Source organism: Schistocerca nitens, chromosome 2 (genome assembly GCF_023898315.1).
Source record: "Schistocerca nitens isolate TAMUIC-IGC-003100 chromosome 2, iqSchNite1.1, whole genome shotgun sequence".
Classification (NCBI taxonomy): domain Eukaryota; kingdom Metazoa; phylum Arthropoda; class Insecta; order Orthoptera; family Acrididae; genus Schistocerca; species Schistocerca nitens.
The window spans coordinates 422,185,235-422,203,580 of NC_064615.1; the positions used below are offsets into that span (position 1 = coordinate 422,185,235).

Consider the following 18,346-nt stretch of genomic DNA (forward strand, 5'->3'; position numbering starts at 1 on the left):
AGAGAATGTACTAATCAAATTGCTTAATTTTTTTCGTCCGCTAACTACAAAACGTTTTCCTTTATCTTTTTAGATGCAAGCAAATTTTAAAGAATGGGGCACTTCATCTTTACGTTTCTCTTACCATAATACTGACGATATTCTCTGAATAGTAACTTTTTACCTGGGTAGGGGGGAGGGGCGGGTATGCCTATGATCATTTAACATTGTGAGTATATTTTACACATTACTTTACTAATTTTAATATCTGCAAAAAGTTGTGACACTGTACTTTGCTTCTTACCACGTAAGTTAACCTGATGATGTGGCTTAAAGCCGCGAAACCGGTCGTGTTTTAATAAACAACCATTTTACCACCTGTGAACGGAGTTCTTCCTAGCATCATATAAACGAAGAGGACGAGTCTCACACTGTAGAGACTCGATGTTGACGCTTTTATGAAATGTGTGACCACAGTTCTCGCTCGTCGGCTCAGAATCTGCCCGTATATGGTGCCGCCTGCAGCCTACGTAAGGATTATAAATAGCTTCCTTTTCGGCCCACCCGCTCCCTTTATTCTCTCCGCCGTTGATCGGTCTCTATTCGTGCCAAGCGAAAGGCGATGGTCCGCCGGGCGAGAGGTCAGTTATTAATAGTGAACGATCGACGCACTGACCTCGGCGCAATGCCGGCCTAACCCTGGGCTCGTGCTTGGACCCACCACTTTGCAGAGTCGCAGGAAAGGGGCGGGGGGAGGGGGGTGGACGGCGGCGATCAATGACCGCAACACGGTCAGGGGGATAGGTGGCGGCGGCGGCAGCGACGTGCCGTGTAGGCGGCGGACGGGGGCAGGAGGCCGGCCCGGTGCGTTTTCCGGACGCTGCGTACCCTCGCGCCTGAACGCGCGCCAGCCACGGGCGACAAGTTCACGCCGCGTGGCGACGGACGTCCGGCTGTGGTCGCACGGCGCCACCCTCCACAACATTGGAGGGAATCGTTGTACTACGCTGGTAGCCTACTGCAGAACTACGCGGGCAACGACGCCATCTTAGTCTTCACAAGGAGAACTCAAGAACTTACAGCAGCGCTTGGATGTTAAGGGTAACCGGCCGGATTGGCTGCGCGGTTCTAGGCGCCACAGTCTGGAGCCGAGCGATCGCAACGGTTGCAGGTTCGAATCCTGCCTCTGGCATGGATGTGTGTGATGTCCTTAGGTTGGCTAGGTTTAAGTAGTTCTAAGTTCCAGGCGACTAATGACCTCAGAAGTCGCATAGTGCTCAGAGCCATTTTGTTAAGGGTAGGACAGGAAAAGCAAGAGAAATACAAAAGTGGCTAACAATGTTATACACTGAAGACCCAAAGAAACTCGTACAACTGTCTACACTACTGGCCATTAAAATTACAACACCAAGAAGAAATGCAGATGATAAACGGGTACTCATTGGACAAATATATTATACTAGAACTGACATTTGATTACATTTTCACGCTATTTGTGTGCATAGATCGTGAGAAATCAGTACGCAGAACAAGCACCTCTCGCGCTAATAACGGCCTTGATACTCCTGGGCATTGAGTCAAACAGAGCTTGGCTTGGCTGCCCATACAGCTTCAACACGATACCACAGTTCATCAAGCGTAGTCACTGGCGTAATGTGACGAGCCAGTTGCTCGGCCACCATTGACCAGACGTCTCCAATTGGTTAGAGATCTGGAGAACGTGCTGGCCAGGGCAGCAAATGAACATTTTCTGTATCCAGAAAGGCCCGTACAGGACCTGCAACATGCGGTCGTGCATTATCCTGCTGAAATCTAGGGTTTCGCAGGGATCGAATGAAGGGTAGAGCCACGGGTCATAGCACATCTGAAATGTAACGTCCACTGTTCAAAGTGCCGTCAATGCGAACAGGAGGTAACCGAGACATGTAACCAATGGCACTCCATAGCATCACGCCGGGTGATACGCCAGTATGGCGATGACGAATACACGCTTCCAATGTGCGTTCGCAGCGATGTCGCTAAACACGGATGCGACCATCATGATGTTGTAAACAGAACCTGGATTCATCCGAAAAAATGACGTTTTGCCGTTCATGCACCCAGATTCGTCGTTGAGTACACCATCGTAGACGCTCCTGTCTGTGATGCAGCGTCAAGGGTAACCGCAGCCATGGTCTCCGAGCTGATAGTCCATGCTGCTGCAAACGTTGTCGAACTCTTCGTGCAGATGGTTGTTGTCTTGCAAACGTCCCCGTCTGTTGACTCAGAGATCGAGATGTGGCTGAACGAACCGTTACTGACATTCGGATAAGATGCCTGTCATCTCGACTGCTAGTGATACGAGGCAGTTGGGATCCAGCACGGCGATCCGTATTACCCTCCTGAAACCACCGATTCCATATGATGCTAACAGTCATTGGATCTCGACCAACGCGAGCAGTAATGTCGCGATACGATAAACCGCAATCCCGATATGCTACAATCCGACCTTTATCAAAGTCGGAAACGTGATGGTACGTATATCTCCTCCTTACACGAGGCATCACAACAACGTTTCACCAGGCAACTCCGGTCAACTGCCGTTTGTGTATTAGAAATCGGTTGGAAACTTTCCTCATGTCAGCACGTTGTAGGTGTCGCCACCGGCGCCAACCTTGTGTGAATGCTCTGAAAAGCTAATCATTTGCATATCACAGCATCTTCTTCCTGCCGGTTAAATTTCGCGTGTGTAGCACGGCATCTTCGTGGTGTAGCAATTCTAATATCGTATAGGGCCCTCGCGAGCACGCCGAACTACTCGACTAATGTCTGAATCCAGAAGGGCTGCCCAAAAATCAGTAAGACTACGAGTGGGTGTAGATCTCTTCTGAACAGCACGTTGCAACGTATTCCAGATATGCTCAATAGCTTTGACGTCTGGGGAGTTTGGAGGCCGGCGGAAGTGTTTGAACGTAGAAGAAGGAACCTGGAGCCACTATGTAGCAATCCTGGAATTGTAGAATGTCTTACTGTCCTGCTAGAATTGGACACGTCCGCCGGAAAGGAGAATAGACATGAATGGATGCAGGTGACCAGACAGAATGTTTACGTACGTGTCACCTGTCAGAATCGTATCTAGACGTATCAGGGGTCCCATATCACTCCAACTGCACACTCCCCGCACTATTACAGAGTCTCCACCAGCTTGAACTGTCCCCTGCTGACATGCAGGTTTCATGAATTCATGAGATTGCCTCCATACCCGTACACGCCCATCCGCTCGGTACAATTTAAAAAGAGACTCGTCCGACCAGGCAACATTTTTCCAGTCATCAACAATCCAATGCCAGTGTTGACGAGCCCAGGAGAGGCGTAAGGCTTTGTCTCGTCAGTCATCCATTTGATAGACGCAACGAGCAAACATGTGTGCATACGTCTTATGCAAAACCATATTATAGGCAGGCTACTCTGCAGGGGACAGGAAAAGCAAGCGAAATACAAAAGTGGCTAACAATACTATGCTCTGAAGACCCAAAGAAACTGCTACTCCTGTCTAATATCGTGTAGGGCTCCGAAAGCCCATATCGATGATGTTTCATTGAATGGTTCGCACGCTGGCACTTATTGACTGCCCAGCATTGAAATCTCTAGCACTATTGCGGAATGGTTGTACTTCTGTCACTTTGAACGGTTCTCTTCAGTCGTCGTTGGTCCCATTCTTGCAGGATCTTTCCGGCCTCAGCGAGTCAGAGATTCGAGGTTTTCCCGGATGCCTGATATTCAGGGTACCCTCATGAAGTGGTCGTATGGGAAAATGCCCACTTCATCACTACATCGGAGATGTGTCCCATTGCTCGTGTGCCGACTATAACACCACATTCAAACTCACTCTAATCTTGACAATTTACCATTGTAGCAGCGGTAACCGATCTAACAATTGCGTCAGACACTTGCTGTCTTAAATAGACGTTGCCCCCTGCGGCGCCGTATTATATCTGTTTGCATATATCTGTATTTCAATACGCTGGTTCAATTGGCTCTGATCACTATGGGACTTAACATCTAAAGTCATCAGTCCCCTAGAACTTAGAACTACTTAATCGTAACTAACCTAAGGACGAATGCCAGTATCTCGTCTCCTACCTACCAAACTTTACAGAAGCTCTCCTGCGAACCTTGCAGAACTAGCACTCCTGAAAGAAAGGGTATTGCGGAGACATGGCTTAGCCACAGCCTGGGGGATGTTTCCAGAATGAGATTTTCACTCTGCAGCGGAGTGTGCGCTGATATGAAACTTCCTGGCAGATTAAAACTGTGTACCCGACCGAGATTCGAACTCGGGACCTTTGCCTTTCGCGGGCAAGTGCTCTACCAACTGAGCTGTGAGACCGGCCGTGAGTCGTGCTTCGGTAGCTCAGTTGGTAGAGCACTTGCCCGCGAAAGGCAAAGGTCCCGAGTTCGAATCTCGGTCGGGTACACAGTTTTAATCTGCCAGGAAGTTTCATATCAGCGCACACTCCGCTGCAGAGTGAAAATCTCATTCTGGTAACCTAAGGACATTACACACAGCCATGCTCGAGACAGGATTCGAACCTGCGACCGTAGATGCCGCGCGGTTCGAGACTGAAGCGCCAAGAACCGCACCGCCACAATGACTGTCTTTCAGTACGCATGCCTATACCAGTTTCTCTGGCGCTTCAGTGTACAATCGGAGCCAGAAATATTGCAGATGAGCCTGCAAGTAAAAGCGGGCTAAACAAGTCATCTACACTCCTCGAAATGGAAAAAAGAACACATTGACACCGGTGTGTCAGACCCACAGCGGACACACCAGGAACCGCGTTGTTGGCCGTCGAATGGCGCTAGCTGCGCAGCATTTGTGCACCGCCGCCGTCAGTGTCAGCCAGTTTGCCGTGGCATACGGAGCTCCATCGCAGTCTTTAACACTGGTAGCATGCCGCGACAGCGTGGACGTGAACCGTATGTGCAGTTGACGGACTTTGAGCAAGGGCGTATAGTGGGCATGCGGGTGGCCGGGTGGACGTACCGCCGGATTGCTCAACAAATGGGGCGTGAGGTCTCCACAGTACATCGATGTTGTCGCCAGTGGTCGGCGGAAGGTGCACGTGCCCGTCGACCTGGGACCGGACCGCAGCGACGCACGGATGCACGCCAAGACCGTAGGATCCTACGCAGTGCCATAGGGGACCGCACCGCCACTTCCCAGCAAATTAGGGACACTGTTGCTCCTGGGGTATCGGCGAGGACCATTCGCAACCGTCTCCATGAAGCTGGGCTACGGTCCCGCACATCGTTAGGCCCTCTTCCGCTCACGCCCCAACATCGTGCAGCCCGCCTCCAGTGGTGTCGCGACAGGCGTGAATGGAGGGACGAATGGAGACGTGTCGTCTTCAGCGATGAGAGTCGCTTCTGCCTTGGTGCCAATGACGGTCGTATGCGTGTTTGGCGCCGTGCTGGTGAGCGCCACAATCAGGACTGCATACGACCGAGGCACACAGGGCCAACACCCGGCATCATGGTGTGGGGAGCGATCTCCTACACTGGCCGTACACCACTGGTGATCGTCGAGGGGACACTGAATAGTGCACGGTACATCCAAACCGTCATCGAACCCATCGTTCTACCATTCCTAGACCGGCAAGGGAACTCGCTGTTCCAACAGGACAATGCACGTCCGCATGTATCCCGTGCCACCCAACGTGCTCTAAAAGGTGTAAGTCAACTACCCTGGCCAGCAAGATCTCCGGATCTGTCCCCCATTGAGCATGTTTGGGACTGGATGAAGCGTCGTCTCACGCGGTCTGCACGTCCAGCACGAACGCTGGTCCAACTGAGGCGCCAGGTGGAAATGGCATGGCAAGCCGTTCCACAGGACTACATCCAGCATCTCTACGATCGTCTCCATGGGAGAATAGCAGCCTGCATTGCTGCGAAAGGTGGATATACACTGTACTAGTGCCGACATCGTGCATGCTCTGTTGCCTGTGTCTATGTGCCTGTGGTTCTGTCAGTGTGATCATGTGATGTATCTGACCCCAGGAATGTGTCAATAAAGTTTCCCCTTCCTGGGACAATGAATTCACGGTGTTCTTATTTCAATTTCCAGGAGTGTAGATTGGCGTAATAGAGCTGCAACATTTCCGCTTCTGCCGAGAACGAATTACCGTACGATACTCCACTTCATCATTATGCTGCGCCACTAAACACTTAACGTCCGCCGGCTGGGGTGGCCGAGCGGTTCTAGGTGCTACAGTCTGGAACCGTGCGACCGCTACGGTCGCAGTTCGAATCCTACCTTGGCCATGGATGTGTGTGACGTCCTTGGGTTAGTTAGGTTTAAGTAGTTCTAGGTTGTAGGGGTCTGATGACCTCAGAAGTTGAGTCCCATAGTGCTCAGAGCCATTTGAAGCAACCCAACGTCCTCAATTATGAGTCTGATATATTACGATCTTTCTCTTCCATTACCCTTTTTTATCCTCGAGAGCACACTATAGTACAAGGAAAGTTATTCCTCGATGTCTTAACGTTTGATGTATCTTCCAGCCCCTTCTTCGTGTCTGTGTTTTCCACACATTTCCTTGCCCGAGTGTTCTGTGGAGAATCTGCTCATTTTCTATCTGTCCACCTAATTTTCGACGTCCGTCCAAACGTACGTTTACAGAATTTTCATCGCCAAATTAACGTGGATGTTTGATACAAGTACACTCCCTTTGGCCACAAAAACTCTCTTCGACTGTGCTTTTTACGTCCTTCTACCTTCGTCTGCCATAGGCTATTTCGCTACAAAGATAAGTGAATTCCTTCAGTTCATCAGGCTCGCAGTGTCTCAGTTTTGATGGTAAATTACTAATCTTATCACTATTACTCCTGACTTCTTTTGCCGATCTTTGGTTTAGTCTTAGTCCATATTCTTTGCTGATTAGACAGTTCATTCCATTCAAAGTCTCCTGGAATTCTTTCTCTGTTTCATTGTGCAAAGAAATAGGTAATAAAAAGTGCATCTCTGTCTTACATCCGTTTTAATCCCAGTATTTCACTCTTATTTTTCCTTTAAGATTATAATACATTTTAAATATTACAGCTTGCATGAAATTTTTCTGAGAAGTTCAAACGTTTGCACTATTTTACCACGTCCAGCGCTTATCGGCTCTGAGCACTATGGGACTCAACTGCTGTGGTCATAAGTCCCCTAGAACTTAGAACTACTTAAACCTAACTAACCTAAGGACAGCACACAACACCCAGCCATCACGAGGCAGAGAAAATCCCTGACCCCGCCGGGAATCGAACCCGGGAACCCGGGCGTGGGGAAGCGAGAACGCTACCGCACGACCACGAGCCAGCGCTTATCCTAGGTCGACAGAGCCTATGAACGTACCTTGATGTTTGTTAAGTATACTTTCCATTATCAATTGCGACTTCAGAACTGACTCTCTGGTTCCTTTACATTTCGAAAACCTTTACTGATGGTCGTCTAAGAGAACCTCTCTTTTCTTCCATTCATCTGTACATAATCTTTGTCAGCCACTTGGATGTATGAGCTGTTAGGTTGATTTTACGATAAAAAAATGAGTGATAGTGTAGCGTTGTTGGACGGAAAGTCCCATCCGGGGAAGTTCGGCCTCTTTGCTGCAAGTCGTCTTTCAGGTGATGCCACGTTGGGAGCGACTTGAATGTCAGTGGTAATGAGACGATGTTAAGGACAACACAACACCTAGCCCACGAGTGGAGAAAATCTACAACATGGTCGGGAATCGAACCTGGCCCTCGCACATGGTACGCTGGTACTAACCACTCAGCTAAGCATACTGACTGATTTTCAATATTTCTCGCACTTATCTGCCCATGGTATCTTCGAAATAGAGTTTATAATATTTTTTCCGAAAGTCTGGTGGTACCTCCCATCTCATTCATTCTACATGCTAACTTAAACATTTGTTTGATCGCCACTTCCTATAATGTCTTTATAAATTTCGGGAAAAGGTTATCTTTGCCTTCCGCTTCTTTTATCCCAAGTCATCCAACGATCTTTCGGGAACTATAAGTGTAATACAGGTACCCCCAAGTCTTCTAAACAAAGTCCCATTTCATCTGTCACATCGTCAGGCAATTCCCCCTCGTACAGACCTAGAGATTACTCTTTCAACGTAACCGCTCTTTGCTATACGTTTTACAGTAGAGTTTTTCCTTCCTCTGAATGTTGAAATGTTCTGTATTACATCCACCAAAGGTCCTTTTGACTTTCTGTTGAATCTGTTCTTCTGAGCCGGCCGGAGTGGCCGAGCGGTTAAAGGCGCTACAGTCTGGAACCGCACGACCACTACGGTCGCAGGTTCAAATCCTGCCTCGGGCATGGATGTGTGTGATGTCCTTAGGTTAGTTAGGTTTAAGTAGTTCTAAGTTCTAGGGGACTTATGACCACAGCAGTTGAGTCCCATAGTGCTCAGAGCCATTTGAACCATTTTTTTTTCTGTTCTTCTGATGACTATATACTTATTGATTTCTTCACAGCTCTCCTATAATCACGTCGCCTCACCTTTTCAGCAATCGTTTCATTCGCATGTGGCCGATAATGCCGTATTCCTGTTTTCGCTTGAATATTTTTACACTTTCTTCTTTCGACGATAAATTCATTTCCTCAGTAACACAAGGTTTCCTCTCAGGTGCCTTCCTGGGTCGCTTGGAGAACTTCTAGAGTAAAATTTCAAGTGTGTAATGTGCTCACCGGAAAAACAATGGAGGAAGTTAAACGACATAAAACGAAGCTTTGTCGGAAGTAACTGAAAAAGCAGGACAAGTAGGAGTAGCATTCGCGTCCTGGCGGTTCCGTACAAATTTAATTATGTACATGGATAGTTCACCTACAAGTTTTGATGGCTAAGTTTGTCAGTACCGAAATAAGTGAGATAAATTGCCGCATCTTTTGAATGGAGCCACTTTACAGCGGTTCTGGACGTGTGGGGTGTCGCAGTGTCCTGTTGGAATTGCCCAAGTCCGTCGGAATGCACAATCGACACGAATGGATGCAGGTCAACAGACAGGATGCTTACATACGTGTCACCTGTCAGAGTCATATTTAGAAGTATTAGGGGTCGCATATCACTCCAACTGCAAACTCCCCACATCAGTACAGTGTCTCCACCAGCTTGAACCGGCCCCTGCCAACATGCAGTGTCCACTGATTCATGAGATTGCCTCCATACCCGTACACGTTCATCCGATCGGTACAATTTGAAACGACACTCGTCCGACCAGGCAACATTTTTCCGGTCATCAACAGTCCATTGTCGGTGTTGAAGGGCTCAGGTCAGGCGTAAAGCTTTGTGTCGTGCAGTCGTCAAGGGTACACGAGTGAGCCTTCGGCTTCGAGAGCCAATATCGATGATGTTTCGTTGAATGGTTCGCGCGCTGACACTTGCTGATGGTCCAGCACTGAAATCTGCAGCAATTTGTGGAAGGGTTGCACTTTTGTCGCGCTGAACGATTCTCTTGTCGTCGTTGGTCCGTTTCTTGTAGGATCTTTTCCCGGCCGCAGCGATGTCGGAGATTTGATGTTTTACCGGATTCCCGATATTCACTGTTCACTTTTGAAATGATCGTACGGGAAAATCGGTACTTCATCGCTACTTCGGAGATGCTGTGTCCCATCGCTGGTGCGCCGACTAAAACACTACGCTGTACCTTACTTGAATCTTGATGACCTGCTCTTGTAGCAGCAGTAACCGATGTAACAACTGCGCCAGACTCTTGTTTTATATAGGCGTTGCCGACCGCAGCGCCGTATTCTGCCTGTCTGCATTTCACTGTATTTGAATACGCATGCCTGTACCAGTTTATTTGGCTCATCAGCGTATATTAGATACCGGGTGATCAAAAAGTCGGTATAAATTTGAAAACAGAATAAATCACGGTATAATGTAGATAGACAGGTAAAAATTGATACATATGCTTGGAATGACGTAGGGGTTTTATTAGAACAAAAAATTACAAAACTTAAAAAGATGTCCGACAGATGGCGCTTCGTCTGATCAGAATAGCAATAATTAGCATAAAAAGGTAAGACAAAGCAAAGATGATGTTCCTTACAGGAAATGCTCAATATGTCCACCATCATTCCTCAACAGTAGCTGTAGTCGAGGAAGAATGTTGTTAACAGCACTGTAAAGCATGTCCGGAGTTATGGTGAGGCTTCGACGTCGGATGTTGTCTTTCAGCATCCCTAGAGATGTCGGTGGATCACTATTCACTTGCGACTTCAGGTAACCCCAAAGCCAATAAGCGCACGGACTGAGGTCTGGGGACCTGGGAGGCCAAGCATGACGAAAGCGACGGCTGAGCACACGATCATCACCAAACAGCACGCTCAAGAGATCTTTCACGCGTCTAGCAATATGGGGTGGAGCGCCATCCTGCATAAATATCATACGTTCCAGCAGGTGTTTATCAGTCAGGCTCTAGGGATGATGAGATTCTGTAACATATCGGCGAACCTCTCACCCGTCACGGTTGCAGTTACAAAATCAGAATCACGCATTTCCTCGAAGAAAAAAGGCCCGATAAGGTAGATGTGGTAAATCCAACCCATACCCTGTCTTTCTCGTCGTGCAATGGAGTTTCCACGACAGTTCTAGGAATTTCAGTAGGCCAAATTTTGCAGTTGTGGGCGTTGACAGACCCTCGGAGTGTGAAATGAGCTTCGTCGGTCCACAACACGTTACTCAACCAATCGTCATCTTCCGCCATCTTTTGAAACGCCCACACCGCAAATGCCCTCCGCTTCACTAAATCGTCAGGTAACAGTTCATGATGCCGATGGATTTTGTACGAATAGCATCGGAGGGTACGCCTAAGCGCCAACCAAACAGTAGTGTTTGGAATGCCGGTGCGACGTGCGACTGCACGAGCGCTGACTTCCCCGTGCATAACCGAAACCGCTACAGTCTCCATTTCTTCCTGAACGGTCACAGCAGCATTACCCCTTGTGCTCGGTTGGCCACTACGGGGTCTATCGTCTAAACAACCCGTGGCTTCGAACTTCGAAATTATTCTCGCCACAGTTGCATTTGTCAATGGACCTTTACCCGTTCGAATCCCCTTCCTATGGCGATAGGATCGTAACGCTGAACTAGCACATTCCCCATTCTGATAATACAGCTTCACTAAAAGCGCCTTTTCAGGTAAAGTCAACCTGCTGCAACTGCTGGCGCATCTGATTCTCTCTCTCATTACAGCTCCATTTATACCCGATTGTCATGCGTAGTCACTGACGTTTTGCTATCCAGCGCCATCTGTCGGACATTGTGAACTTTCTTTTTTTTTTGTTCTAATAAAACCGCATGTCATTCCAAGCATGTGTGTAAATTTTTACCTCTCTCTCTACATTATTCCGTGGTTTATTAAGTTTTCAAATTTATACTAACTTTTTGATCACCCGGTATATTTAACATTGGCACCTCGCTCCGTCCCTGATAAATACGGTTCTTAACAGACGGACAGGCACAGGCGGACAATTGTGTAAAGGTTTCGTTTTTTACCGGGTGAGGTACGGAATGCTAAAAAGGATTTTGCCTAGGTCTAGGATCATCGAATGTTGCCGTCACGGAAGCAAACAGCGCAGGTTGCAGTGATCGGGTGGTGTGCTGGTTGCAGGTCTCTGAGGGGGATGCGGCAGGCTGGAGGTGCCGAGTAGACCGGGCAGGGCAGAGCGGGCGCATCGCGTGGGACCCGCCAGCTGTCATGGCTCTGCAGCGCGCGCCGGCTGCTATCGGCCTGTGTGCGCTCCTGCTGCTCGCCGCCGCCAGCGCCGTCGCAAACGCCAGGAAAGGTCAGTATGAGGGCTCAGAGCTGGCGCTCCCACTCAACTGTTACCTCAGTCTCTATACGAAATGTAACTGTTGACGGGTTGTTTGCATACTTGTCCGACTTTATAGTTCTCATCTTGTATTCGGTATAAGGCCCTTGCACTACCACACCTAATTTGATGCCACGCTTTTCGTATCCCAAGCGGCCTGAACGAAAAGGTTTTGCTGCAGTTATTGGGCGAGATAAATATTTATGGCATAACTTTGAAATATAGAAATCTCTTTATCGCACAATTCCTTATTAAGCGTGACGCGATTCAAAATTTCATCATCAGACTGATTCTGTGGAGTGAAGTGTACAAGAAAACTGAAGATTGGAAATATGTACGTGAAAATGCATCTAAGTATTCCAGTATATGGATATTTCAAATACTATTGTACTTACATTAAAATGAAACATTAGTGCTAAGCTCACGAAAGTGAGCACGTAGACTGAACACAATACAGATCTCGTCTCATGTAGTTATATTTCGCAGTGCCATCGTCTATTCAACAGAAACAGTGGCAAACTGAGCATGGCGATTAAGCTATTAAGGATGTAAACGAAGGTCAAGAAAGCAAGTCGAAGAGCAACTCCGAAAACCTCTATGCACTGCGACTGAGTACATGCCAGGACCTCGTAAACAACTTGACGAAATAGATTTTTGCTACTTTTATGGAAGAGAGATTCATATACCAACAGCATTAAAAGCGCGTCGTTAGGTAACATCGAAAGCAACGTTACAGAGACAGTCTCTGATCAAAACAGAAGCCTTGTATGGTAAAATGTAAACATAAAGCTGATATATGCAGTAAATTCCGAAGGAATAAGTTTACAATCATCACTAAATAATATTAAGTATCACCAAATGTAGTCAAACTGCAATAGACAAACATGTTATGTTATTTATTCCTTTTATTTTATTTTATGGAAGAGAGCCAAATTTTTCGAAATAGCGGAGACCTAGGTTTAAGAAGTGTGCATTTTTGAGTGTTCAGGAAACGTTAGCCCTCGCCGTCATTCTGGAAATGTCTGCCACGCAATGGTTTCTTCTTGCGTGGAAAGAGAGAAATGTAGAACACTGAGGTTAGCTAAAATTTAAAAACCCAAAAACCCAAGGAGCAGCGTCTATAAGTGTATCCTGTGCGTTATAGAGCAGCAAACGCAATACCTAGAACAGCTTCTCGCAACGCTTTGTTCTGACAGTCTCCCATAGTCTACTTACGAGATTTCGGTTCTTTGCTTCTGTGACGGTTTGCCCCTTTTAAAATCACATTGTGACTGATTTTCACTTCTTCCGCTATTGCTTCGGTTGTTATAAACCACTCTTCGCGTAGCTGCCCTCGTCCTACGGTTATCGATTCTTCACTGTGGACTGGTTCCCTTCTTCGTCGTTTACACTTCTTTGACCACACTGGAAGCATATTAGCCTCCTATCAACTATGTCTCATGATGGTGCACTGTTGCCATACATTTCCACCATTTAATGTTTTACCCCTGTAAATTTAAGGAAAGAATTGCCGCACGACACTCCACTTCGTCTGTGAGCTGCACCGTTTTGGTTTGGCCCATCTAGCGCTGTGATGCGGTATTACAGCGTGAGGAATTCGGGTGCACAACGACTGCATACATGTACTACTAAGCAAATGAATAAGTGACAAACCCTACCATCACTTTATTTCATCGGAGCTAAAGGGCATACGAATGCGGGCTAGTACACTGGAGATTCTTCCCCTCTTACATCAGATATTCAGCCAAAGTGGTCACTAACTGGAATTTCAGATTTTCTTTCTGTAATCCTCGTATTAAGCATTCACTTCTCATCAGCTGCGAGGTTGCAAAAGTCTTTCCCCTTGTCATCTATTTAAACAACAATGTACAATTTAAACTTGTGATCATAAAACATCATGACCAGTGGACACTGCTACCTTGAATGCCACCTGGTCGGGTTGGCGACGCATAACATGTAACGCAGTAAGGAGAATGTACACTGATCAGCCAAATCATTATGACCACCTACCCTCTGGCCCGTAGACCCCACTTTGGGACAGATAACAGCTGCGACGCGTCGTTGCATGGAAGCAATGAGGACCTGCTAAGTTCAAAATGGCTCTGAGCACTATGGGACTCAACTGCTGTGGTCATCAGTCCCCTAGAACTTAGAACTACTTAAACCTAACTAACCTAAGGACATCACACACATCCATGCCAGAGGCAAGATTCGAACCTGCGACCGTAGCAGTCGCACGGTTCCGGACTGCGCGCCTAGAACCGCGAGACCACCGCGGCCGGCGGACCTGCTAAGTCGCTGGAGGGAGTTGCCACCACATTTGCACTCGCGGGTCACATAATTCCTGTAAATTCCATGGGGAGGGGCGATAAGCAATGACGCCACGTTCAGTCACATACTAGATTTGTTCGATTGAGCTCAGATATGGCGAGTTGAGGCCAACACATGAATTAGATTCTCAACTGTGTTCTTCGAACCACTCCATCACACTCCTAGCTTTTGAAATGCGCGTTATATTGCTGAAAAATGCCACTTCCATTGGAAAACTTGATCACCATGATGAAGTGTACGTGGTCTGCAACCAGAGTACGACTCCCCTTGGCCGTCATGGTGCCTTGCACGAGCTTAAACCGATCCATGGATCCCCACGTCAAGGTTTCCCAGAGCTTAATGGAGCCGCCGCAAACTTATCTCCATTTCGCAGTACAGATGTCAAGGAGCTGCTCCCCTGGAAGATGACGCGTTCTCGCCCTCCCATCGCCCTGTAGTAGGTATCGGGATTCATCAGCCCATGTAAAATAGTACCCTGCAACAACGTCCAGTGCCGATGGTCCCGTGCCCATTTCAGTCGTATTTGGCGATGTCGTGGTGTTAACTTTGCATAAGCATGAATCATCGGCTGCGGAGACCCACAGCTAGGAGCGTTCGGTGCACTGTGTGTTCAGACACATTTCTACTCTGCCCAGCATTAAAGTCTGGTGTCAGTTCCGTCACAGTTTTCCGCCTGTCGTATTTTACCAGCCTGCTCCGTCTACGACGTCTGACTTCTTTAATGAGGGGCGGCCACCCAGCCCAACGACTTCTGGACGGGGTTTCACCTTATTTTCGCCAGGTGTTGAAGACGCTCACCACAGCATTCCCCGAACACCCTACAAGTCGTGCAGTTTCAAAAATGTTCGTTTCCAGCCTCTCGGTCATCGGTGAAACTCCTATCGATCGCGCGGCTTCCTCATTCTGCACAGGGACAGCACGCTCACTGATACTCCACGCACGGTGCGTGTGCCTGACTCAGCAACTCCTCGCCAGGTGACGTTTCTATCGTCTGGACGGATTTATAATATCGATAGTTGGTTGGTGCTCACAGTGCCTGGCGCTTGGGTACGAGCATCATGGAAACGTCAAACCTGGTTGGCTGTTGACAAGCTACTGTCGTGGTCACTCATGGACGCAAGGACGATGAAGACCACAACAAGGTGTTGGACGTCAAGGCCTCACCACAGTACGTGCAGGTCGAAAGTTTGTGCACTCTGTGAAGCAAGATAGATGGCGAACTGCGGTAAATCTGACGACAGGGTACAACACCGTTCCTTAGGATACTACGCCGTTCAGAGCATATGGCTGAACATGGTTGGATATTAGGCAACTCTTTGTGTTCCCAAGTTCAGCAAACGACGGTGTTAGTAACGATTGCAGTGGGCAAGCGATCATCAAAAGAGGACCGTTAAGGGATCTGTGTCGCTTAGTCGGATGAATCACGTTTCGTGTTACTCTGGTCGATGGTCACTTCCGGGTACTCTAATATCCTAGCTTTCGGCAGTTGAAAACGTACACTGTGTCACTGACGCAGACTGGTTCCGGCAGTACTATGTTAAGAGTGACAATGAACTTTGTTGCCATGGTACTTGTGGTAGCTAGCAATGGTATTACGACAATTGAGGCTTACGAGAACATTATTGCGGACCACCTGCATCCCTTTATTTTTCCTCCTCCAGCAAGGGACACTTCCAGTCAGATACCACGCCAAGTCACAAGACAGAATCATACTTCAGTGTTTTGAGAAACACGAAAGTAACTTAAAAGATGATGTCCTCGCCACCCGATGGAATACATGTGGGACGCTGTCGCCAGTAAACCACAGGCTCGAAATTTACGGTAATGGCGTGACCTCTGCGTAGACATCTGATATCACACAGTAGTGGGAACCCACCAAGGGCTTATTCAATCCACTTCAAGCAAAATCCTTACTGTATTGCGTCCCAGAGGTGGACCAGCAGGGTAATAAAGAGGTGATGATAATATTTCGTTTCATTCGTGTATAAACGTAACGTCCTCCAAATTCTTACCGTCCATTGCGAAAGAACTACTGTGCTATTCCAACGATTCACACTGTGAAATGAACGACGGTCTTGTCTCCAAAAATTAGGAAGTGCCAAACTCATAGTATTTTTGCTGTATTAGTTAAAATCCCCGAGTCAGTAATACGTCGACGCTGCATTAAGCGAATAAATTTTTATTGGCAAAAGACAACGCGCAGGTGTAGCGCAAAAACAAGCGACTTAGCAGGATGCAAACGGCCTGCGGTACAACTACGTTTCGGCATGAACACATCCGTAAGTTGCAGTGTTTGATGCTTGTGTGAACTGACTGACTCACTGCCATATACTGCTAGCATCTGTAGTTAATAGTACGAATTTGGGAGGAACAAAAATAAACGAGGCTACGGCGCAAGACACTGTCGATTGTCATTACACAGCAATACTATCAACATAAGCTGTTCAAAGATCACTTGGAGGTGAAATGATTAAGAATTACATTTGGGGTTTTGGAGGCAGTAGAAGGCCCAAATATTTACAGGCAAAACCAGGAACACAGAAATACAAGTCACTTATGAATGAAAGATAAAGGAAGTGCGGGGAAGCTAAGGCGGAACAGCTGAATGAAAAGTGTTAAGAAATCGAAAAAGAAATGCTTGTGAAATAGATTGACTCAGCATACAGAAAGGTCAAAACAGCCTTCTGTGAAATTAAAAGCAGAAATGGGAACATTAAGAGTGCAGTCGGAATTTCACTGATAAATACGGAAGCAGCCGCGAGCAGCCGCGAGCTCAGCTCCAGTTCACCACCAGCAATGGAGGCTGAAGATTTGACAGTGCCAGCCACTCGTGCTGGCGAAATGTCAGTAAAATCATTAGATGAACATCGGCCGAAGACCCCCAGACAGAAGCCAGTAGGCAGTTTGTCAACAAGTGGCCACGAAAGCCTTAACAATTTTGTATGTCTTCTTTAGTTCCCTCAATAGAATTTTATGGTGTACACAGTTAAAGACCTTGGACAAGATCACAGGCAATGACAACAAAGTGGAGGTAACAGCCACCTGTCATTCAAAGGAGTGGGGGTAGAGGTTGAAATAAGTGTATCTCACGACGCGCCACTACCAGAATTTATTTATCAAGTAATTTGAATGAGAGCAGTTAATGACTTCCAACAAACTTAACAAATAATTTTAAACCCTTATCAAACTTTTAATGGCTGGCAGCCCCCACAAAGCTATGTAGGGTAAAAAGTTTGTAGCTTAGTATATTTTCGCTGTTCATGGAGTAAAATTGCTGCACCGAGCTTGACGTTTCATTTTGTTTCTTCTTTACTACTAACTACATTTTGCATACTGTATTAATGTATACCACTAAATGTATCTTCCAAATCATATCATTCTTCTACACATTGTTCAGGAGGTATGACGTCATAAACAATGAGCGCGTGAAAGCTGTCGCATCATGCAAGACTTAAATTTCTTACTCCTTTGTTACTAATAATACTCGCAACACAGCTGGCAGTATCCGTGTATGCCGTTCAATGTACTAACCTATAGTTCAGGAGATATGACGTCATAAACAGTGAGCTGCGATTAAACGAAATTGCAGGGCGTACTTCGGGAAAGCTACACTGGAACCATGTGTACCACTATGTTGAATTTATGTGAAACATATGTGTCTTGTCTTGAAGTGGGCAAAGCCGTAAGTAAAAGGCTCCTCCTGAACCGCTAGATCCATTTCAACTCTACTTGGTGCGCATACTACTTGCTATATGGAAAGAAATACTGTTGGGGTAAGAACCAGGAACCTCTTATTCGAGTAGAGGTAATATCGCGAAGAGAGAGGTCTCCAGGAGGAGAAGGCCACACAGAGAGAGGGGATTGTGGGACAGAGAAGGTGAAGGGAAAACTCACAGAAAGGGAAGAGAAGGAACCGGACGATAGAGGGTGGAGGAAGGGTGGAGATAAACTGAGAAAGGAAAGAGAAGGAGATGGATAGAGAGAAGGAGCAAGCGAAAATGGTGAGAGAGCCGGGGGAGGGGGGGGGGGCACAGGAGGATGTGTGCAGGGAGATGGGGAAGAGGAGATGGAGAGAAGCAGGAGAAGCCGGTGGACAGTAAAAGGTCAGAGAGGGAACAGGAGGATATGGACAGAAAAGAAAGATGAGGGTAACAGAAGACAGAGAGGAAAAGGATGAGATGGACT

At 47.2% G+C, this 18,346-nt stretch overlaps 1 protein-coding gene across 1 annotated transcript in view; it reads left to right on the top strand.

The window, feature by feature from the left end:
• Positions 1 to 18,346, top strand: part of LOC126235062 (cubilin-like) — a 451,076-nt gene that overhangs the window by 23,173 nt on the left and 409,557 nt on the right. Inside the window, exon 2 of the mRNA XM_049943797.1 lies at positions 11,629 to 11,803. Coding sequence (XP_049799754.1) covers positions 11,716 to 11,803 — 88 coding nt within the window. The 5' untranslated portion in view covers positions 11,629 to 11,715. The remainder of the gene's footprint in view (positions 1 to 11,628; positions 11,804 to 18,346) is intronic.